General features: G+C 49.0%; 1 protein-coding gene across 5 annotated transcripts in view; it reads left to right on the top strand.

Moving 5' to 3' along the window:
- Positions 1-24,093, top strand: part of WDFY4 (WDFY family member 4) — a 275,027-nt gene that overhangs the window by 56,842 nt on the left and 194,092 nt on the right. For all 5 annotated transcript variants that reach the window (XR_007916089.2, XM_017338630.3, XM_051837552.2 and 2 more), the window contains exon 12: positions 8,613-9,199. Coding sequence is in view for 4 of the 5 variants with exons in the window: in XM_017338630.3 (XP_017194119.2) it covers positions 8,613-9,199 (587 nt within the window). In the remaining variant the exon portion in view is untranslated. The remainder of the gene's footprint in view (positions 1-8,612; positions 9,200-24,093) is intronic.

Genomic DNA, 24,093 nt, shown 5'->3' on the forward strand with positions numbered 1-24,093 from the left:
AACCCCACTTGATTACTGATGGATTGAAAAAAAAGGGCAGTTGCTCTGACTCCCCCGATGCGGTAACCATCAACCTAACTTACTTATATATGGGGATATCTCTGTATGGAATATTTTTACAATGTAGAAAATGGCGTTTGGTCCTTGACTTCGTTTATCTGTAGGGTCAGTATCAGACATTGACATGGTTGCTCCGGCCATCGGGGCTTCGTGTGGCTGTGGCATCATGAGTGGTCCCTCCACTGGTGACTTTAGGGCCACAATGATCACGCCTTCACAGACAACAAAAACCCAGGTTATTGAACGACAGGGACCCACATACCAGCGCAGATGATGTATAGGAAACAAAAGGAGACTTCAATGTCTTTAGAAAGACACTTGCCTATCATAATTACAGGAGTTGAAAGGACGGCAAGGCAGAGAGTAAGAGAAGGCAGAGGAATACCAAGAACTGGTAGAAGTTTCTGGTGGGTGTTTAGCTTGCTGGAGAAGATTCCAGTGTCCCATGTTGGAGAACCTGGGCTTGATTCTCCACTCTGCCTTTTGACTCCAGCTAAGGCACACCCTGGGGAGGAGCAGGGAGGCCTTCAGTAATGGGGCCCCTGTGGGAGACCTGGATTGAACCCCTGGCTGCTGGGTTCAGCCCCAGCCCAGCCCTGGCCATGTGAGCATTTGGGTCAGCAAATAGGAGTACTCTTTTTTTCTCTCTCTCTCCTCTCTGTCTCTCAAGTTAATTTTCTAAATAGATAAGAGAAAGAGTAAATACAAATTTAGAGTTGGGAAGGACCTTACATTTCATGAGGTCCAATCTGTTTTTTAATAAAGATTTATTTATTTATTTATTTGAAAAGCAGAGTTACAGAGAGAGAAAAGGAGACACACACACACACACACACACACACACACACAGATCTTCCATCTGCTGTTTCATTTCCAGACGGCTGCAACAGCCAGGGCTGGGCCAGGCTGAAGCCAGGAGCCGGGAGCTTCATCCAGGTTTCCCACAAGGGTAGCAGGGCCCAAGCACTTGGGCCATTGATTATTTGCTACTTTCCTAGGCGCATTAGCAGGGAGCTGGATCAGAAGTGGAGTAACCAGGACTCCAACAAGCGCCCATATGGGATGCTGACATTAGCTTCTTTTTTGTTTTGTTTTGTTTTTTAAAGAATTGTTTTATTTCTTTGAAAGATTGAGTTACAGAGAGAGGTAGGACCAGAGAGAGAGAGAGAGAGAGAGAGAGAGAGAGAGGTCTTTCATCCCACTGGTTCACTCCCCAAATGGCTGCAATGGCCAGAGCTGAGCCAATCTGAAGCCAAGAACCATGAGCTTCTTCCTAGTCTCCCACGTGGGTGCAGGGGCCCAAGCACGTGGGTTTTCCCAGGCCATAGCAGAGAGCTGGATTGGAAGAAGAGCAGCCAGGACTTGAACCGGTGCCCATATGGGATGCTGACACAGCAGGCCAGGGCTTTAACCTGCTGCACCACAGCGCCAGCCCCTGGCATTAGCTTCTTAACCCACGATGCTGCAGCGCCAGCCTCAGTGTGGTCCAGGCATCTAATAAAAAATGGGTACTTGAAAAGTTTGTGCAAAGTGGAATGAAGCTAAGTTTATTTTGGTGCAAAAAAAAAATTGAAATCTAGGCATAGTCTAGCTGTAGCATGCACTTTCCACAAACTTTGAAGCCCTCTTGGCTTAGACAAAGAGAAGCATCCAGCAAGCCTCAGTGACTAATGTCACTGGACCGGTAAATGGCGAGGTTGAGTTTGTCTAAGACTGGCAGCTGGAGATCCAACGGTCGTTCCACTGCGCCACACTGCCGGCTGCGTTTTCCTGTGTCTCGGTTCAGCTTGGTTCTTGTGTCTGATTGGAAGAGGGTAGGCACCACCGAAGCAGCCAGAACTTGGGATTTCTCTGGAGTGAGCATGTGTTTCTGACATTTCTGGGGGGAGCACCCAGCAGCCCTGCAGAAAGGGGAGCTGCGCTTCTGCCTCACGGGGAGGGGAGCGGTGCTTTTGTGTGCCAGGTTGAGAGGAACGTTCTGTGTTCCCGGAAGGCTCCTCTTGTTGACCCTGGAGTCCAGAGACGCCTTATTGGAGTGCCAGCCCTGGGGTAATAGGACTGCGCCTCCAGCATTAGCAGTGCAAAGCCATTATGGTGTTTTACAGATTCAATATCATTTCCGAGCCGCACTCTGAAGAGAGCCCATGAGGCAGGAACGCGCGGTGAACTTATTTAACAAAGTCGCAGCCGGCTCTCAAGTGCTGTCTTCTCCCCGGACGCCGCGTCAGTGCTGGGCAGCAGGGAGGCCCCAGGAGCTGCTGTTGCCCTCACTGCTGCTGCCGCAGTGGGTGATGGGGAGGGGACCCCCCCAGGAGTCCATTCCAGGCTCACTCACCATGGACGGGATAGGATGCATGGTGTACATATTTGTCTCTAAGTCGTCTTCAGAACCCCTTGGCACTTTGGCGACAAAGGTGTAAGATGAGCTATTTCTGGCTGCATCTCCCCTTTTAGAAGTGGAGAAGTGGCCGGCGCTGCGGCTCACTAGGCTAATCCTCCGCCTGCGGCGCCAGCACCCTGGGTTCTAGTCCCAGTTGGGGTGCCGGATTCTGTCCCGGTTGCTCCTCTTCCAGTCCAGCTCTCTGCTGTGGCCCGGGAGTGCAGTGGAGGATAGCCCAAGTCCTTGGGCCCTGCACCCGCATGGGAGACCAAGAGGAGGTACCTGGCTCTTGGTTTCGGATCAGTGCAGTGCGCCGGCCGCAGTGCGCTGGCTGTAGCGGCCACTTGGGGGATGAACCAACAGAAAAAGGAAGACCTTTCTCTTTGTCTCTCTCTCTCTCACTGTGTAACTCTGCCTGTCAAAAAAAAAAAAAAAAAAAAAAAAAAAAAAAAAAAGTGGAGAAGTGAAGTGGCTCCTGCCTGCAGGGTTTGTGTCGATAAAGTGGGTGGGCTGTAGGATGAGGGGAACATGGGAGAGTGAGGGTACGGGAGGCAGGGGGAAAGGTGGTTCCCACTGCCTGACAGAGGGTTGCCAACACAGCTACCTGGTTGACTCAAGCACACCGTGGCATCCCTGTGCCCCATCCACGTGCCAAATCTGCCAGCCACTCCAGGCAAGACCAGCCAAGGGCAAGTCATTTCCCAAATCCAGAGGCGCTTCCAGATCGACACGCAAGCACACGTGACTTCACCCCCTAATTCTGGCAAATGATAACCGAGTTAAAGAATAATGTAAGCAAATGAATTTCCTCTCTGTGGCCGGGGGAAGGGGGGCGTGATTGGGTTATGCACAAATTCAGATTGATTTGCTAATATACATTTAGCTGTTCAACTCGGAGCTTAATCGCATTAGCTCACCAGTCTTCCAGCATGACACATGGAAAATTATGAGGAATAACAAATAATAGAATGTGAAATAAATCCTGTTAGTCCTAACGTAGTTAGCGCTTTGCTGCAGGCATCCATATTATAGATCCAAGCTGGAGGAATACTAACTCAGAGACGATGACATGCTAACCGAGTTAAGGACGAGAAAATGTGCTTAACGCTGACCTTCTTTGAAATGTGTCAACCCTAGCCTGATTACTTTGACTTCGGCTGATTAAATTTACTCCCTTCCTCGGACTCGGAAGCCTGTGTGATGCATGAGCATGCAAAGTTGAATGACAGTAATGGAGACCCTCCTCCCAGGCTCTGGGGTCCTGACAAATCGGTTCCCGAAGTCGCGAAGTATTTATTTGCCTTTATGATAGAAATGTCTCTCTTTAGTCGCTATGAAATTAAGCCTTTGTAATTGGATTTTGCACTCTTTACTTTATGACTCTGCAAATATGAAATTAACCCCATCCTCAGGAATAATAGAGCCGTCTAAGTTCTAATGAGATTACCCCCATTTTAGATAATGACTCGGAATTTCATAAATCAAACAAAGCAACAATTAAGGACAGCCAGCCCTTCCTCCTCCCCCGCCCGACGGAGGAAGAAAATGGCCGGCTAGGAACTGCAGGGGGCGGGCCCTCGGAGGGAAGTGGATGGTGATGAAGGCCAATATTGGGTTGCTTCTGTTTTGAAAATACTGGCCCTCAGCCCTCTTTGAATGATGGCTCTTTTGAGCAGTGTCTGGTTGCAAGCTGGACAATTCAAAGGCAGATCCGAGAGGGAAAAGGGGGTTTATGGTCATCTAGGGTTCAGGCTGTTGCTTATTTTTTTAAAAAATATTTTATTTATTTATCTGAGAAGTAGAGTTACAGATACACACACACACACAGAGAGAGAGAGAGAGAGAGAGAGAGAGAGGTCTTCCATCTGCTGGTTCACTCCCCAAATGGCTGCAGCAGCCGGAGCTGGGCCAATCCAAAGCCAGGAGCCAGGAGCTTCTTACGGGTCTCTCACACGGGTGCAGGCGCCCAAGGACTTGGGCCATCTTCCACTGCTTTCCCAGGCCATAGCAGAGAGCTGGATTGGAAGTGGAGCAGCCAGGACTCTAACCGGTGCCCATAAGGGATGCCGACACTGTGGGCACTTAGCCTACTGTGCCACAGCGCTGGCCTCAAACCATTGCTTATAACCTGCTTGTCTTTGTCTTTCTATCATTCTCCCGCTTGGGTATTTGTTTTGTCATATGTGCTGTCGTTCACAGAACAGTTTCATTCATTGGTTTTCTCTGCCTTTACCAAGAAGGAGTATAGGGAGCCTCTGAAAACAGGTTCGTGTCATCAAGCTGGAGATTTCGGATGTGTTTGGGATGGGTTCATTTTTCACCACACACATCATGCGACCAGGTGCAAGGTCGGTTGAGACGGTGAGACGTGTGCATGCCACATGCTAACGTGGAGCCGTGTGTGTGTGTGTGTGTGATCAGTTGGAAGGAAGGGGCCGCAAGTGCCACATGTGTTGGGATTAGAGTGCATTTTCAGCTCTGTTGCAGAAATCGTAATCTGTGGGGAGTGAGATGTTCCCACCAGGCAGGCATACCTTCCCCACACCTGCCTTAGGCTCTCTCAGCCCCAGGGGTGGATGGATGGGGCAGATGGCTTTAGGGGCTGTCTACACAGAGGAAGGCTTTCCCTGGTCTATACCATGGACTTTCACACTCATGGAGAATCAACATTCTAGAAGAAACTTGCCCTAGCAACATACGTGCTTGTCTTTTTTTTTTGACAGGCAGAGTGGACAGTGAGAGAGAGAGAGACAGAGAGAAAGGTCTTCCTTTGCTGTTGGTTCACCCTTCAATGGCCGCTGCAGCCGGCTCACCGCGCTGATCTGATGGCAGGAGCCAGGTGCTTCTCCTGGTCTCCCATGGGGTGCAGGGCCCAAGCACTTGGGCCATCCTCCACTGCACTCCCGGGCCACAGCAGAGAGCTGGCCTGGAAGAGGGGCAACCAGGACGTGCTTGTCTTTAAGGATCTGTCTGCAAGCAAAATTCTCTCCTGGACTTTGAGCCAAAATCTGACTCAGCCAGGTCTTGGCCTTATCCAGGAGGAGAAAGCAGTGTCATTGCTATTTTTTAAAAAATGTGTTTGAGAGGCAGACACATGCACACACCTAGGAGGCAGAAATAGTGACAGGAAGAGAGACAGACAGAGATCTCCTGTCTGTGGGTTTACTTCCCAGATGCCCACAGTGGCCGGGACTGGGCCAAGCCCAAACGAGGAGCTGGCATCTCAGTCTGGTGGTGGGGACCCACCATTTGCACCCTCACCACTGCCTCCCAGGGCCTGCATTGGCAGGGACCCAGACTCAGGAGCACCGCTGGGAACTGAACTCAGATACTCATCATGGGATACGGGTGTCTTAACTGCTAGACCAAACGCCTGCCCCCCTCCAACCTTTTCCTTCTTTATAACTAGGCAAAGATTGGTTTCAAGGGTTTACCACACTTTATGTTGTTTATCTGTTGTACAATATAACCATGGCCTTTCCTAGTTACTACAGCCTTTGTTTGTTGTTGTTGTTGTTTTTTTTTTTTTTTTTTTGAAAGGCAGAGTGGACAGAGAGAGAGAGAGACAGAGAGAAAGGTCTTCCTTTGCCGTTGGTTCACCCTCCAATGGCCGCCGCAGCCGGTGCACTGCGGCCGGCACACTGCGCCGATCCGATGGCAGGAGCCAGGTACTTATCCTGGTCTCCCATGCGGGTGCAGGGCCCAAGGCCTTGGGCCATCCTCCACTGTACTCCCTGGCCACAGCAGAGAGCTGGCCTGGAAGAGGGGCAACCAGGACAGAATCCGGCACCCTGACCGGGAGAAGAACCCGGTGTGCCAGCGCCGCAAGGCGGAGGATTAGCCTAGTGAGCCGCGGCGCCAGCCTGTTGTTGTTTTTACTTTACCCACATGTCACAGATGGGGCCGTGGGAGCCCTTGAACTGCTCCTTGGCCACCATTCCTCTTCCTCTTTGAAAGAATCTGTGTGTAGTGACACAGTCCAGGATCATCCTATGTTCTGCCCCAAATGTGACACTGATGGCCCGCCAAGCAGGTTGGCTTCTTCCCTCCCTCCCTCCCTTCCTCCTTCCTTCCTTTCATTTGTTTAAAAGGCAGAGCAACAGAGAGAGGAGGAGGGACAGACGGAGAAATATCTTCCACCCACTGGTTCACTTCCCGAACGGCTGCAGCAGCCACGTCTGAGCCGAGCTAAAGCCAGAAGTCAGGAGCTCCATCTGGGTCTCCCGTGTGGCTGGCAGGGGCCCACATGCTTGGGACCTCTTCTTCCTTTTTTTAATAAAGATTTATTTATTTATTTATTTGAAAGAGTTGCACAGAGAGAGGAGAGGCAGAGAGAGAAAGAGAGAGAGAGAGAGTCTTTCATTCGCTGGTTCACTCCACAATTGGCCACAACGGCTGGAGCTGTGCCGATCTGAAGCCAGGAGCCAGGAGCTTCTTCTGGGTCTCCCACGCGGGTGCAGGGGCCCAAGCACTTCAGCCATCTTCTACTACTTTCCCACAGTAAGAGAGCTGGATCGGAAGTGGAGCAGCTGGGTCTCGAACTGGTGCCCATTTGGGATGCCGGCACTTCAGGCCAGGGCGTTAACCCGCTGCGCCACAGCGCCGGCATCGGAACCTCTTCTGCTAGCCTTCCCATCCACATTGGCAGAGAACTCGATCAGAAGTGCAGAGGCCGGGACTTGAACCTTCGCTGCAGCCTGTGATGCCCATGTCGTCGGCGGTGGCTGACCCTGTGGCGCAACAGCGCTGGCCCCAGTTTAGGTTTCTTACGGTGGAGTCCAGAGTCCGAGAACAAAATCTGTGGCAGGGACACATGCTGTGTTCTCTCGCTGGTGTTAGGAGATACATCACCTGCATTCTGCAACTGGAGCTGAGACCTCTTTCAGCAGCACCTGACTTCCTGTTTCGTAGTCCTGTGAGCTTTTACATCCAGTCCCTTCCTTCCCTTTCCTGCAGGCTACCAGTGCTCTGTCCACTGACTTCCCTGCGTCGCCCTGCAGGGTGTCACCCCACACCTTGCCACTCCAGTGCACACTGCTCCCCACCCACGCCTCCTGCCCAAAGGGCAGTTTTTCTTTTCTTTTTCCCTCTGGACTGTGTCTCAAGGCATCCCGGAGTTGACCCCAAACTGTGCCTGCTCAGACAGTCCCCCTTCTCCTGTCTCATTCGTGCATGAAGTATCAGAAAGGGTAAAACCCTCCAAAGCCCTCTCCCGCCTCGGAGCAAGAACCAGGAGGACTGACTGCCACTCTCCAGGGAACAGGCATAAATGGCGGATTCTAGTGGGGTCTGATGCGGTTTATGGGATCAGTAAATCAAAAAGTAACTCACACGGCGGTCATTTCGCATTTATCTGATGTTCTGAAGCTTTGCCACAGAAGGAACATGGCTTAAACGTGGCCCTCCTGCCCCCTCCTTTTAGAAACAAGTATTGGATACCTGCTGTATGCCGCGCGTTGCAGTCAATGAATGGTGTATTGTAAAGGCTCAGTAGAGATTTGACTTGGGAAGGAGATGGAAGTGTGCCTGCCCCACAGAGCTCTCAGTGGTGGGCAGGGCCGTGGGCTCTACAGGCTGTGCTGTGAGTAGCACCGAGGTACTCGCCACACACAGTCAGCACCCGCTGTTACTCTGTGTATTCCATTCCTCGACGAGTTCTCTTCTCACACCAGGTGTTGAGTCGATTCACTGTATTATCTCTCCTCTTCTAATGGATGCACCCACCAGAGAGGGTGATGGCGAGTCGCAAGCCACTTCTATGCGGGTTCCGTAGTGGCTCTGGCGCTCAGCATGAGGGGATGGTTTATCCCTCCCCCCTAACCCCCGCTGCCAGGCAGGGAATGTAGTTAAGTGCATGCGAGGCCCGAAGCAGAGAGCAAGCTCTGTGGTGGAGAGAGCTGGGACACTTTTTAAGGCACTGCCGTAGAGTGTGATGAGAGTTTTGGTAAGGGACCAGAGAGGGCTGTGTGAGCACTACCCCCCACCCCTGGGTGGGTGGCTGGGTGGGGTGTGAGCTGGAGGTCAAATAAAAGTGAAGACATGGGACAGTTAGCTCAACCCCAGGCGTGGGTGTAGGCTTTTGGCATGGTCGTCTGAAAGAAGGCATCCATGGGTAAGCTAGCTCCGTGCTCACCGGCTCTGCTGGTCTTGACGGCTTCTTCTCTGTTTTCAGTCTCTACTCCGGATCCTGGAGAGCCCCAAAGGCCGCGCTGCTTTCAGAGTCTCCAGCGGGTTCAACGGGCTGCTGTCGCTGCTCTCCGACCTGGAGGGCTCGCTTCAGGACCCCCCGCCGCAGACGTGGGGAGCGGGGTCCTCCCAGCAGACCCTGGAGCTGGTGCTGCACACCCTGTGCGCCCTGTCTGCAGCCCTGCACCTGGACCCAGTCAACGGCGACTTCTTCAGGAGGAACGGGCTCTTCGAGAAGCTGGCCGAGGACCTCTGCCTGCTGGGCTGTTTTGGGCCCCCAGAGGAAGAGCACGGGGTTCCTCGGCAGTCCTCGGTCGACACCCCCAAGATCAGACCCTTTGCTGACTTGCTGAGGGCTGCCTTTTCCCCTCACAGCCCCCTCCCCCCCAGGACACAGAGCTGCCTTCAGATCCTCAGCTTTCTGGACAGCATGGCCAGCGGCACGCTGCACCTGCGCAGGGACCTGAAGGAGTGCCTGGGGGCTGGGCAGGAGCAGGCTGGGGATGCCCAGAAGAGAGACGCCAGCAGTGACCCCCAAGACAACTTCAAGCAGTGGCCAGACCTGGAGGAAAGGTAGGGTTTTGCTGCCTCCTGCCATGGGGGTCATCCGTCTATCTCTGTCTCCCATTTCTTATCCAAGCAGCCTGCACGGGTGCAGCAGGTGCGAAGACAGAACGACACAATGGCTGTGCGACTTTCTTGTCTTTAAGTGCAGGTTGCTGGGAGCTGGCAGGAAACCCAGTCTGAGCAGCACAGATTGGAGAATGTGTGCAGGGTACCTGGGAGCCCAGGGCACAACTGCGCTGATAGATTTGCTTCCTCCTTTGGTGTCTTCCATGCTCCTGGGAGCCGCTCCAGGCCCTCCCGGGTGTGCTGGGGACTTCTGCTTTCTGAGGTTTTCTCTCTTTCCTCAGGGCACTGCCAGCAGTGGGGTGAGGCCCCCCTCAATTTGCAGGACAGAAACCACCTTGTCTGGCCCAGTCTTCTGCTCTTTCTGGCTGTGTCTCCTCCCTCTAACTCAGCGCTTCCTCCTCTAATTTCTGAAAGCCGAACTCCTTAATGGGTGCAGACTTTTGTAGGCAACCTTTTACTTTCATTTGCATAATAAGGAAGTTTACAGAAGTCACAGAGCACAACTGTCATCCCCAAACCACTGTTGGGCTGCGAAAGAAAATGCAAAACACAACAACAATATGGCAGTTTTTTTTTTTTTTTTCCATTCCGCTAAAGCAGGACTGACATGAGACCAGCTACCCTTCTGAGAGTCACCAAGTGTTTTTCTCCAAGGAGAGCCCTCATGGGGAGATTTCAGCGTTGGAGCCTGAGGGTGGGAGGGATGCACATGGAATCCCCACATCTGGAGATAATCATGGAGTTTTGGTTGGTTTCATTTGTTAATCTGGCCCATTAATTGGTTTCCTGATCTTGCATTCCTGCACGAACCAATTCCTTCTTGATATATTTGTTGCTGAGTTAGATGAACTTTTTTTTTTTAAAGATTTATTTATTTATTTGAAAGGCAGAGTTACAGAGAGCGAGAAGCAGAGACAGAGAGAGAGAAAGGTATTCCATCCACGGATTCCCTCCCCAAATAGCCCCAAAGGCTAGAGCTGGGCTGATTCGAAGCCAGGAGCCAGGAGCTTCTTCTGGATCTCCCACGCGGGTGCAGGGGCCCAAGCACTTGGGCCATCTTCTGCTGCTTTCCCAGGCCATAGCAGAGAGCTGGATTGGAAGTGGAGCAGCCTGGACATGAACCAGTGTCCATATGGGATGCCGGAACTGCAGGCAGCAGCTTAGCCTACTGTGCCACAGTGCCGGCCCCTAATATTTTTATATCATCTTAGATAATTGTCGTCACAGTGTGGTGACCTGTTTTCTCACCAGTAGTGTGTCTTGTCTTAATGCTGCTTTTCTCTAGCAATGACTGGACTTGTTCAGCTTTCTGGTGTTCAATGCATGCCTGGAGTTTCCCCCATCCTTTTATTTTAACCCTTCTGTGTCCTGATGTTTTAGGTATTTCTCTTGTAATGAGAAGAATTTTTTTTTTTTACTTTGTTTTAAAATCTAGTGTCATATCTTTGGTCATTTAACTGGAGACTGTGGTTTGTTTACATTTTTATAGTTATTAATATATTAGAATGATTGCCACTTTGTTATTTTCATATTTTTGGTTGGCCTTTTTCTAACCATTTTTCCCCCCCTGCTTTCTTTTTAATGCTTTATTTTAATTTAACTTTTTTCTTCTACTATGGAACTTATTCTCCTCATGATTGGTCTTTTAATGACTGCCCTAAAATGATTTAACAGGTATTTTAATAATGTTTAAACAATATCTTGCATTCTTTTCAATTAATATGTAAAGACTGTAGGACTCTTTTTTTTTTTTTTTTTTTTTGACAGGCAGAGTGGACAGTGAGAGAGAGAGAGAGAGAGACAGAAAGGTCTTCCTTTGCCGTTGGTTCACCCCCAATGGCCGCTCCGGTGGGTGCGCAGATCTGAAGCCAGGAGCCAGGTGCTTCTCCTGGTCTCCCATGCAGGTGCAGGGCCCAAGCACTTGGGCCATCCTCCACTGCCTTCCCAGGCCACAGCAGAGAGCTGGACAGGAAGAGGAGTGACCGGGACAGAATCTGGCGCCCTGACCGGGACTAGAACCTGGTGTGCAGGTGCTGCAGGCAGAGGATTAGCCTAGTGAGCCACGGCGCCGGCCAAGACTGTAGGACTCTTAAATGTAATTTAAGGGGCCGATACTGTGGCATAGCAGGTAAAGCCGCCGCCTGCGGTGCCAGCATCCCATATGGGCCTCAGTTTGAGACCCGGCTGCCCCACTTCCAATCCAGCTCTCTGCTATGGCCTGGGAAAACAGTAGAAGATGGCCCAAGTCCTTGGGCCCCTGTACCTGTGTGGGAGTCCTGGAGGAAGCTCCTGGCTTCAGATTGGCTCAGCTCTGGCCATTGCCACCATCTAGGGAGTGAACCAGTGGATGGAAGACCTCTCTCTCTCTCTCTCTCTCTCTGCCTCTCTGTAACTGCCTTTCAAATAAATAAATAAATCTTTAAAAAAATTTAATTTAATAAGAGCAATTATATATAATTAATTGGTAATTTAATAATTAAATACAATTATCCCTTTCCAACTTACACGTTACTTTTTTAAAAAAAAGATTTATTTATTTGAAAGGCAGAGTTACAGAAAGAGAGAGAGAGAGAGGGAGAGAGCCCTTCCATGTGCTGGTTCAATCCCCAAATGGTCCCAATGGCCAGGGCTGGGCCGGGTTGAAGCCAGGTGTCAGGAGAACTCCATTCAGGTCTCCTTCATGGGCAGTAGGAGCCCAAACACTTGGATGACCTTCCAGTGATTTCCCAGGAGCCTTAGCAGGGGGCTGGATCAGAAGTGGAGCAGCTGGGACCTGAACTGGTGTTCATATGGGATGCCAGCATCACAGGCAGCGGCCTAACCTGCTGCGCCACAACACCAGCCCCATACGTGACTGTTGTACAGTATTTTAATTACATCTTGTCTTAGTTAATTTGTCAAATAATATATTTATTATCACTCTTTTAGCAGTATTCATTTGGGGTTACCAGTAGACTTTCCATATGTGTCCTCACCATTTTTTCTTGCACCCATAGCCTTCTACCTGGGATTATCGTCCATGTGCTTGTAGTACACGGACTTCTCCTTGGTGAAGGTTTGTGTGGAGCAGACTCTTTTGGCTTCCATTTGTCTGAAATGCCTTTATTTTATCCTAATTGGTGAAGGATAGCTTTCCCAGATTCACATTTCTTACCGCACATAGAAGGGTTCCCCTAGCCGTTGAGTAGAAATGAGCTCTCTTCATGGTTCGTCTTTTAAACATAATTTGCCATGCATCATTCTTCCTGTTTCGTAGTTTTATTACCATGCATCTGGACATGGATATTTTTAAAGTGTATTCTGCTGGGTATTCGTCCCGTTCTATGTGTGAATTTGGAAATGGGTGTGCTTTGTCAGTTCTGGGTGCTTTCTCGATTATACCCCACCCCCTTCTTTTTCTTGTGAACTTTGGGACAGTGGATGTGTGCTCTGCTTTCTCCATTCTGTGCTCCGTGACTCAGCTTCTCCTCCCCCTTTTCCTTCTCTTTGTCTTTCTGTGCTTTGTTCTGCACCATTTCTTTTCAACTTTCTTCCAGCTCACTGAGTCTCCTATCAGCTGTGTCATATCTGATGTTTAATCTAGACATGGAGGTTTTTTTTTTCCCCAAAAGATTTTTTATTTATTTGTTTGAAAGGCGGAGTTAGAAAGAAGCAAAGGCAGAGAGAGAGAGAGAGAGAGAGAGAGAGAGAGAATCTTCCATCCACTGATTCACTCCCTAAATGGCCAGAACAGCCAGAGCTGGGCTGATCCAAAGCCAGGAGCCAGGAGCTTCTTCTGGGTCTCCCACGTGGGTGCAGGGCCCAGGGGACTGGGCCATCTTCTACTGCCTTCCCAGGCCATAGCAGAGAGCCGGATGGGGAGTGGAGCAGCCAGGAATCAAACTAGCACCCATGTGGGATGGCAGCACCACAGGCAGCGGCTTTACCCACTACGCCACAGCCCTAGAAGTTTTGTTTTTAAAACCTCAGTGATCATGTAGATGTACCATTCTAGATGTACCATTTTGTCCTTTTCCAAGTCAGCCTGATTTCAGAACCCTTTTCCTTGTTTTGTCTCTTGTATTTCTTGCAGTACATGAATCATAATGTTCCCCTCTGTGACTTTTGAGAATCTCATTGTACAGTCTGTTGGTTCTGTGGCTCTCATTGCCGGTTTCTTGTGTGGTGCATGACTCTTGGGGGGTCAGTCTCTGCCTGTGACCTCACTTCTTGTGGAATCCATGCAGACCACCCTCCTCCTGGCTATCCCACCTCTGCAGACACGCGAAGCCTGCGGGAGGCTGCAGCTGCCCCTTTGCAAGCCAGGTCTTGGCCAGAGTCCCAGAGCCCGCTCTTACTGCTTTATGTTGGGCAGAATTCCTTTCCTGGGGTTCCGGATCCTGTGTTCAGCAGAGCTGTCCGAGAAGGCTTGTTCCCTGGCCTTCCTGACAATTTGCATGCTGACTCTTTGCGTTTAATTGGGTCTCAGTGTGGGTGCTTCTTCTGCCTACTCTGCCAGCTGTCGGAGAGCAGTGGAGTGCTTGTTAGCACCACAGGGCAGTGCTGTCGGGTGATGAAAAAGCAGTGGTCATTTGTCGACTGTCTCTGGGGGCTGGACACTAGCTATTTCTTTTCATTTAATTATCTCCCAAATCTTGAAATTTTACCAATAAGGAAACGAGGGCTTAGAAAGAGTAAGTCACATGGGCACATGTGGGGCCGCCTTTGGTGATGAGACAGAATTTGAGCCTGCGTGTGTGTGTGTGTGTGTGTGTTTGTGTGTATCTATGTGTGTTCTTCCTGCCTTTTGTGGAAATTCCCATAACAATGACAGTGACCTGCCCAGTGTTTTGACAGCATGGCCTGCAGGTTCAAGTTCAGGCCGTAGCCTGCAGATTGCATTAGCCCCAATTCTTTGCAGTCACCCCTGTGCCTGATGTCACCCTCGTTTCACAATGAGTCATTTTGAGATTTGTAAAGTGTCAGATTTCGTAAAAAGAGCACTGGTTCCCCATGGGGTGATTGGGTTTTACCCGTCAGGTGGTTGGAACCATGGAGGCCTCTGGGGAGGCTGTGCATGAGGGGGTTGTGGCTTACGAGGACCACTGTCTAGGAGCCTTTCCAAGCAGGCACCCCTGCTCCTTCCTGGTTCCTGCCTTCTTGTTTGACTGCCTTAGCTCCTGCTGGGTCTTGTGGTCTGAATTTTTGCGTTGGGTCAGCAGAAAGAGCAGCCTGATTACCTGCTCCTTGGACCTCACTTGTGGCTGTAACTCGTATCTGCAAGGGCACATGGTTTCAATGGGAAGGGGTTTACACCTGTGGGTGCTCTGTGAGAGACCCCTAAGCCATCTCTTGTCTTCCCCTGCTGCTGGCCGTCTCACATCCTCATGCTGGTCATTGCTGTCAAAGCAACGTCCCCTCTTAGGTGTGAGTTTTAGCCATAACTTGAGTTATAGCTAAGTGAGGTGAGTTGGATGGCCAAGCCAGACCGCCAGAGGGGACAGTGCAGACCCTGGAGTCCACACGAGGGCCAGGTGGGTCTTCGGAAGGCACAGATGTGACTGTCATTGCCACTTGGAATGCCTGGCTCCCAGGATAGTTGGACATTGTTGCGTTGGCTTGAACAACCCTAGGAGTGGCCCCCGCCACGCAGGGCCATTGCTCCCAGCCTTATCCGGCACCTTGCTGCTGGGTTTCCAATGAACATCGCACACATACCCTTTTCTCTGCCTGGGATGACCTTTGCTCTACCTGGACTATTGCTTCTATTGCTTTGTTCTCTGTTACTTCCTCCAAGGATCCCCCACGCCCACCCCGCCACCACCCTGGGCTGTCCCAGCCTCATCCCCTAGGCCAGCTCGGGTGTCTGCGCCACGTCCTCTCAGCATCTGCCGCACTGATCACTGGGAACGTCAGTAACTCATCGGGTGGCTGTTGTTACACGATTCCTTGAGGTTGAGCTCACACGTACAGTCATGTCATAGCCTCAGTGATGAAGACACGAAACAGCCCCCAGCCCCCCGTGCTCCCAACTGCCGCCCCATAGAGCACATCTTTTCTCTACCCCAAGCCCTGACAGCCGTTGGTGTTCCCTACAGCTTGTCTTCTCCAAAAAACTGCAGACATAGAGGCAAACACACGTTGTCCTTGGGGACCGGCTTCTTTCACGCAGCATGACACCCGTGAGATTCTGCCATGTTGTATCAGTGTTGTGATTTTTCCTGCTCGGCGGTGTTTCATTTGCAGGAGAAATGATCGGTCTCTGGCTTAGCTTTTCATTTTTTTCAGTAGGCTCCTTCACAGATGGGAAGGCTTTATCTGTGATGCAGTTCAGCTGATCCGGCTTTCTGCTTTCTCTGGCTTATGCCTTACAGAGATCTCTTTGTCTAGCCAAGGCCGGGAGGATTTTCATCCATGCTTCCTTCCAAAAGTTTTATAAATCTATACCCTTAAGGTTTTTTTTGTTTGTTTGTTTGTTTGATACCAATTTTTCGGGGGGACATGGAAATGTCTGTTTCTTCCAGGGCTATTTGTTGAAAATATGACTCCTTTTTCATTTAATTGTCTTTGTGCCTTTGCAGAAATCTCTTGTGTATCTCTTTTTCTAGACTCCGTTCTGTTGCTCTCTGTCTACTGCTTCTCCAGTGTTGCCTTCGTTGCTGTTGACAGTGAGTCACTGCATCAGCTAACCTGAGTCCTCCACCTTCCTTCTTCCTTTTCCGCTTTGCTTGGTGACTTCTGTTCCTGCATCTTTGGATATCCTAGTACGATGTGTATGTCGGGACCAACTTGCCTGAACCCACAACATGTCCTGTTGGCGTTTGAATTACGATTGCATGAAATAGACTGGAGGAGAATTCACAGCTTGACTACGTTGACTAGTCCGATCCACAAACAATGTGTATTAGGTCTTTGATTTCATTCACCCATCTGTAGCATTCAGCACAGACAGCTGCTTGCTTTCTTAGATTTATACCTGAGTATTTAAATTTTTTGAGCACTATTCTAAGTGATATTTAAAAATTCTGTTTTTTTTCTTTCTAGTATATGGCAACTTGATTTATTTTTATATGTAAAGTATGTATGCTGAGGACTTGCTAAATTCAATGATTAATTCTAGGAGTTTTTTTAAAAAAAACAGCTATGTAGACAATGGCATTAGCAGTGACTAGGGACACCTTTAGAGTTCCTTTCCAACCTGCATGGTCCAGTGGGATGTTGAAAAGGAGTGGAGAGAGTGGACATCTCTTCTGCATTCTTAATTTTAGGAGAATGTTTCTGATCTTTTTCCACAGAATATGGTGCCAGGTGTGGCTTTTTTGTTAATGCCCATTAGTAGGTGATGAAAAATTCTTATTAATGTACTGAGAGATTTTTTTTAAACATCGCATTAAATCTCTCAAGTGATTTTTCTACATTAAATTATACGATCATGTGATTTTTTCCCCTGTAGTTTATCAGCATTATGGGCAATGTTGGCTGATTTTTGAATATTGAATCTGCCTTGCATTTGTGGGGTAAGCCCAATGGGCCATAACGCCTTATTTGTTTTGTATGCGCTTGGATTTGGCTTGCTAATAGTTTGTTGAAGATTTTTGCTCCCATGTTTATGAGGGATATTGCCTTGTTTCCTGGTGCTGTCTTTTTGCTTTTAATATCAGGTTAATCCTGGCTTCATCAAGTAAATTGGCAAGGATTCCCTTTCTCTTCTATTTTGTGAAAGCAGTTGTGTGGGTGTCGCTCCCCCTCTTCGTGGAGGAACGACACAGGACCCTGCGCTGTTCTTTCGTCTGCTCGGCCCTCCCCGGGTTTGCTGCTGGTTCTTCCCGGGTTGGCTACTATCCCTTCCACCTCCGTGGAAGGGCAGTTCCCCCTGGCCACATTCCCCACTTCCGCAGGGGAGCGGCACACCGCCGGCCGGCTCTCTCGGGGGCTGCACAGGTGTTCCTTCAGATAGATGTTCCCCTTAGATGTTCCTGGTGCATGCCGTCTCTCTCCTCCTTTATAGTCCTCCTCCGCCAATCCTAACTCGGCTGCCCACACGCCGAGTACGCTGCTCTCCTCCAATCAGGAGCAGGTCCTGCAGCTTGTCAAGTTGGTGAGAGGCAGCTGGGTAGAAGCTGTTGCCTCCTCTCCCAGCGCCATATTGTGGGAGAGCAGATGCATAGAATAAGTCTTAATTCCAGTAACTCAGTCCAGTCCGGGTTGCTCCCCACATGTGGGATTGGAGTGACTTCTCTTTTCACCAGATGGTAGAATTCAGCGGTGCAAACACTGGGTCCGGAGCATCCTTTGTGGGAAGGTTTTAACTCCAGATTCACTTTTTGTGATGGCTATAAATTATTCAGTTACTCATCTCTTTTGGCTCGGGTTTTGGTAGTCTGTGGCTTTGAAGAGATGAGTCCATTTCGTCTGAGCTGTCGCATGTGCAGGCCTGGAGTTATCTGCAGTGTGTTCTCATTGTCCTAATGTCTGCAGGGTTGGTGGCAGGGCTGCCGCTTTTATTCCCGACATCGATCCTTTGTGTCTTCTCGCCTTTGCCTTTGCTAGCTTACCTGGTGATTTTTCAGTCTTTAAAAGGCTTTCAGATAACCAGACTTCCATTATTTTCTTCACTGGTTTTCAGTTTTTAATTTCATTGACTTGTTTTGCTATCTTTATTATTGAATTTCTTCTGCTTGCTTTTTTTTTTTCCTTTTAATAAACAGCGTCAGGAGGTGGAAGCTTGGATTGTTGATTTGAGAACTTTTCTGTTTCATTGTGTAAGCATTTAATCCTATACATTTCCCTCTAAGTACCGTATGAGGAGCTTCTTAGAAATATTTCTATGTGTATATTTTTTATATAAGTTCCAAACATTAAAAAAATCTTAAAACTTTCTCTTTGACCCATAAGTTGTTTAGAAATATGCTTAAATCCCAAGCATTTGAAGGTTTCAGAGCTTATCATTCTATTACTCATTTTTAGGATGTAGTTTGTATGATTTTATATGTTTGAAATGTTTTAAAATTTGCTTTATAACTCAGGGTAGAGCCTATTGTCATGAATGTTGAAAAGAATACCTACTCTCAGTTGTTGGGTAGAGTCTTTGATAAATAGTTGGTTGCGATCCAGTTCTGACTTCGATGGGTTTCTGTTTCTTTTTTCATCGGTCACAGCAAGAGAATATTGAAGTCTCATTTTATGAGTGGGGAGTTGGCCGCTTGCCCTTTCAGTTCTATAAGTTTTTCTTTATGAGTTTGGATGCTCTGTTATGACTTGCATATGTATTTTTGGTATCTACTGTTGCTCCCCCACTCGCGGAGGAACGACACTGGACCCTGTGCTGTTCTCTTTGCCCGGCCCTTCCCAGGTTAGCTGCCGCCCCCCACCCCCCCGCCTCCGCGGAGGGGCAGCACCCCCGCCGCTTTCCCGCTTCCACGGAGGAGCAGCACACCACCGGCCGGCTCTCTCAGGGCTTGCTCAGATGTTCCTCAGATGTTCCCTGGTGCATGTTGTCTCTCTCCTCCTTTATAGTCCTCTTCCACCAATCCCAACTCTGCTACCCACACGCCGAGCACGCTGCTCTCCTCCAATCAGGAGCAGGTCCTACAGTTTATTGGTTGAACTGGAGGCAGCTGTGTAGAAGCTGTTTCCTCCTCTCCCAGCGCCATATTGTGGGAGATCAGATGCATAGAATTAGTCTTAGTTCCAGTAATTTAGTCTAGTCTCAGTTGCTCCCCACATCTACCACTCATTGATCATTAGTAATTCAATCTGGTTATTACTGATAGTTTTCCTTGTTCTGAAGTGCCCCTTCTCTGGTATTAATAGAACCACAGCTGCTTTCTTTGGATTAGTGCTAGCATAGTACACATTTTTCTATCCTTTTATACTTACCCTGTCTATGTAATTTTATTTAAAGATGACATGGAGCTTTGTCTTTATTTTTCCATTCTGACAGTATCTGTTTAATAATTGTTTCATGTAATTATTACTGTGTTTACACTTAAGTAATATTATCATTTTATTATTTGTTTTTTTCATTTTCATTCCTCTGTTTCTTTTTTCCTGACTTATGTGGGTATTTTAAGTATATTTTAGTATTTCATTTGGTTTTATTTATTGAATTTTCATCTATTTCAATACTTTAAATAAAGATTTTAATATATATGTAACTTTTAATGGACTGCTTAAAATTAATATTTTTAATTAATTAATTAATTTTTTTGACAGGCAGAGTGGACAGTGAGAGAGAGAGACAGAGAGAAAGGTCTTCCTTTTTGCCATTGGTTCACCCTCCAATGGCTGCCGCGGCCGGCGCGCTGTGGCCGGCGCACCACGCTGATCCAATGGCAGGAGCCAGGTGCTTTTCCTGGTCTCCCATGGGGTGCAGGGCCCAAGCACTTGGGCCATCCTCCACTGCACTCCCTGGCCACAGCAGAGAGCTGGCCTGGAAGGGGGGCAACCGGGACAGAATCTGGCACCCTGACCGGGACTAGAACCCGGTGTGCTGGTGCCGCAAGGCGAAGGATTAGCCTACTGAGCTGCGGCGCCGGCCTAAAATTAATATTTTACTACTTAAGGATTACAGAAGTTTGTCTCTAGCAAGTTCCTTTAGCCTTCCCTAAGCTGTCCTATGAGGCATCTAACACAATGTGGTTGTCAACCATCATACAGATATTTAAGAACTTACAAGGAGAAAATAGTGCATTATATTTATCCAAGTATTGACTGTTTCTATTGTTCTTTCTGCTTTCCAGCTACCAAATTTCCTTCTGTTATGGTTCTCTGCCAACTAAAGAACACTTTCAAGTATCTTTTTTATAACAAATCTGGTGGCAAGAGATTCATCTGGGAGTGTCCCTGTTTTGTTCCTAAAGGGTATTTTTCCCGGATATGGAACTAATTCTGTACATTGCTTTGCAGCTCTTAAAAACTGTGGTCCTTCTGCCTTCGACTTTCTCATGAGAAGATCCACAGCCATCCAGATGAGCTTAATAATGATGTGATTGAGCACGGGTCTCTGTTTCTTTTGTTTGGATTTTAGTAAGCTTCTTGAATCTAAAGCATATGTGTTTAACTTCATTTGAAGAGAGAATGGCTAAAAATGTTCCAAAAACATTTTTTTCTTTCACCAAACTCTTGGAAAGTGGATTGGAAGAATCAGTGTCATGAAAATGCCCATGGTGCTGAAAGTGATTTATAGTTGCAATGCAGTCCTTACCAACATGCTGGGGATGTTTTTCACAGAACTAGAAAAAACACTACTCAAATTTGTATGTAACCACAAAAGATTAGTGATCGAAGCAATACTGAGCAAAAGGATCAAAGTAGGAGGCATCACCCTGCCTGATTTTAAAAGATATTACAGGGGCTGGCACTGTGGCATAACAGGTAAAGCCACTGCCTGCAGTGCTGGCATCCCATAAAGGCACCAGTTCGAGACCTGGCTGCTCCACTTCCAGTCCAGCTCTCTACTATGGCCTGAGAAAGCAGTAGGAGATGGCCCAAATCTTTGGGCTTCTGCACGCACATGGGAGACCCAGAAGAAGCTCCTGGCTCCTGGCTTAGGATTAGTGCAGCTCTGGCCATTGCAGCCAACTGGGAGTGAACCAGTGGATGGAAGATCTTTCTGTCTGTCTCTACCTCTCTCTATAACTGTGCCTTTCAAATGAATAGATAAATCTTAAAAAAAAAAATAGAGATTGCAGAGGCAGGCATTGTGGCCCAGCTGGTTAAGCCACCATGTAGGATGCCGTATCCCATGTCGGAGTATCTCTCCAGGGCCAGCAACTCTGCCTCTGATCCAAGCTCCTGCTCACGTGCCCAGGAAGGCAGCACATGATGGCCCAGATATTGAGTCTGTGCCATCCAAGAAGGAGACCCAGATGGAGGTTTTTTTTTTTTTTTTTTTTTTTTTTTTTTTTTTTTTGACAGGCAGAGTGGACAGTGAGAGAGAGACAGAGAGAAAGGTCTTCCTTTGCCGTTGGTTCACCCTCCAATGGCCGCCGCGGCCGGCGCGCTGCGGCCGGCGCACCGTGCTGATCCGATGGCAGGAGCCAGGAGCCAGGTGCTTTTCCTGGTCTCCCATGGGGTGCAGGGCCCAAGCACCTGGGCCATCCTCCACTGCACTCCCGGGCCACAGCAGAGGGATGGCCTGGAAGAGGGGCAACCGGGACAGAATCCGGCGCCCCGACCGGGACTAGAACCCGGTGTGCCGGTGCCGCTAGGCGGAGGATTAGCCTAGTGAGCCGCGGCGCCGGCCCCAGATGGAGTTTTGAGCTTGTGGTTTGGGCTTGGCCAGTCCTGGCTCTTGTAGAAATTTGGGGGGAATGAAACAGAGAATGGGAGAGCTCTCGCTCTCGCTCTTGCTCTCGCTCTCACTCTCTTGTCCTCCCTCTCTGTCCCTCTGCCTTTCAAATCAAGTGATAAATGAATCTTTTAAAAGACATTACAAAGTTAGAGTAATTAAAACATCATAGTATTTCTGAACTCCTCCTCCTCTCCTTCTGAGACCATCAATGGCAGTAGCATTAGTTCTTTTTGGTATTGTGAGACTCTCTTCATTTAATAAAAGCTTCCTCTTGTGGTTTAGCTTGGGCGATTCCTGTTGATCTGCCTTCTGATTCATGAGCTCTTTCCCCGTCTCATCTTTTTCCTCGGTTGTTCTCATTCAGTAAGTCTTTTCAAGGTTCCCTCATTTTTCAGTTCTTAAGTTTGCATTTGATTCTTTTTTGTTGCATTCATTTTTTTTTGACAGTGAGAAAGAGAGACAGAGAGTAAGGTCTTCCTCCCATTGGTTCACCCCCGAAATGGCCACTGATCCAAAGCCAGGAATCAGGTGCTTCCTCCTGGTCTCCCATGTGGGTGCAGGGCCCAAGCACTTGGGCCATCCTCCACTGCTTTCCCGGGCCACAGCAGAGAGCTGGACTGGAAGAGGGGCAACCAGGACAGAAGCCGGCGCCCCAACCGGGTCTAGAACCCGGGGTACCAGCATCGCAGGCAGAGGATTAGCCTGTTGCATTCATTTTTTTAAAAAAACTCTGAGACTTTGTATTTTAAAAATTCATTTCAAAAGTGTTCACCTTCATTTCTTGGAGTTTGCTTAACCATAACTGATTTAAATTTTCATTTGAGAAGTCCGTTTCCTGTGTGCTTTTCACACAGGTGTCTGTTGGCTGTCTTTCCCCATGTGAGCTGATGAGATTTCAGTGTTGAGCAATTTCATGCTGGACCCTGGAGGTTTGAATGTTACCTTAGGAACTCTGGCTCTTGTTGACGTCTTATGGGGAGTGTTGATTATTGGGTTCTAGCAGACACAGTTGGGTTCAGATGATAAGTTTCTTTGTTTCTTTTTTTTTAAGATTTATTTTATTTATTTGAAAGTCAGAGTTACACACAGAAAGAAGGAGAGGCAGAGAGAGAGAGAGAGAGAGAGAGAGAGAGAGATCCTCTATCTGTTGGTTGCGGCATTCCGAAGCCAGGAGCCAGTAGCTGCACCAATTCAAAGCCAGGATCCAGGAGCTTCTTTCAGGTCTCCCATGTGGGTGCAGGGGCCCAAGGACTTGGGCCATCTTCTACTGCTTTCCCTGGCCACAGCAGAGAGCTGGATCTGAAGTGGAACAGCCTGGACTTGAACTGGCGCCCATATGGGATGCCGGCACTGCGGGCGGTGGCTCTACCTGCTACTCCGCAGTGCCGGCCTGAGACCACAAGTTTCTATCCACCTTCTGTGTACGTGCCCCAGCGTTAGTTCAGCTCTCAAAGACTTTGCTGGGCAATTTGATGCACCGACAGTCTGCCTCTTACGGAAGCCAGTCTCCAGTGGTGGTTTGCCCCCAGGCTGGGTCAAAATGCACACGTGCACAGTCAGAATTGAGCTCAGCACCAACCCACAGCCTGGCAGTCACAGCTTCTTCAGCCGCCTCCTCGTCATCCTCTTCCTAGCACAGCGCACACCGTGGATCCCAGGAGCCACTCCCATTACCTCTCCTGTCTCCGTTCTTCCCCACAATGACATCTGTCGCTGGGTGAAAAGGAAAAATCAGTGGAGGTCTCGCCTGTTCTGCAGAGAAGGTTTCTTGTGTCTGAGAGCCTTAGAGTCTGCCTGGCTGCTCCTGCTGCCACCACCCAGGAACCTGCCCAGAGTCTGGGAAGGGAAAGAATGGAGAAACAAAGCCCCAGGGAATCTAATTCATGTGACCTCCAGGAGCCTCGCTTCTCTCCCTTCGGACGAGAGCGAGGACTCCAAGAGGAGCTATTTCCCCGCCGCCTGCGCCAGGCGCGGTTCTGGGTTCAAGGGCACTTGTGTGTTCACAGCAAAGGCTGCTGCTGGAGGAGAAGCCCCAGGGAACTCCTTTTTCAGCTCCATGGTGCTTTGGGTTGGGGTTTTCTTCTCTTCTACCATTTACTTTTTAGTCTTCAGAGTTTAAATCAGCGTTTAAATGCAGTTCTACTGGCATTTAAATTGTATGCAGTGTATGGGACATAGCAGAAGATGCCCGCACCACCAGGAGGGACCCACAAGTGTGTGTGTGCGTGTGTGTGTGTGTATGTGTTTAACCTGTTTAATCTACAATGAAAGCTTCGTAATCTTCCATGTTTCTGGAAGGAAGGGAGGGAGACCAGGGCTCTCATGTCCTTCAAGTGTCAACTGTGAACCAGGTATTACGTCTGAGAGCTCAAGAGCAGTGCTGTGTGCTTGTCGGAGGGAGGGCGGCGTTGTGCAGGACACTCAGGCTCAGATGCAGCCATTCAGGGCCACCCAGGCAGGAAGTGGTAGACTGAGGCTGTGGATCCTGGCCGCTCTGTCTGTAAGAGGAAGATCCAGAGAGTTCGGCGAGAAGAGGGAAGAGCCTCGAAGGGCTTGTGTC

This window comes from Oryctolagus cuniculus, chromosome 15 (genome assembly GCF_964237555.1).
Source record: "Oryctolagus cuniculus chromosome 15, mOryCun1.1, whole genome shotgun sequence".
Lineage (NCBI taxonomy): Eukaryota > Metazoa > Chordata > Mammalia > Lagomorpha > Leporidae > Oryctolagus > Oryctolagus cuniculus.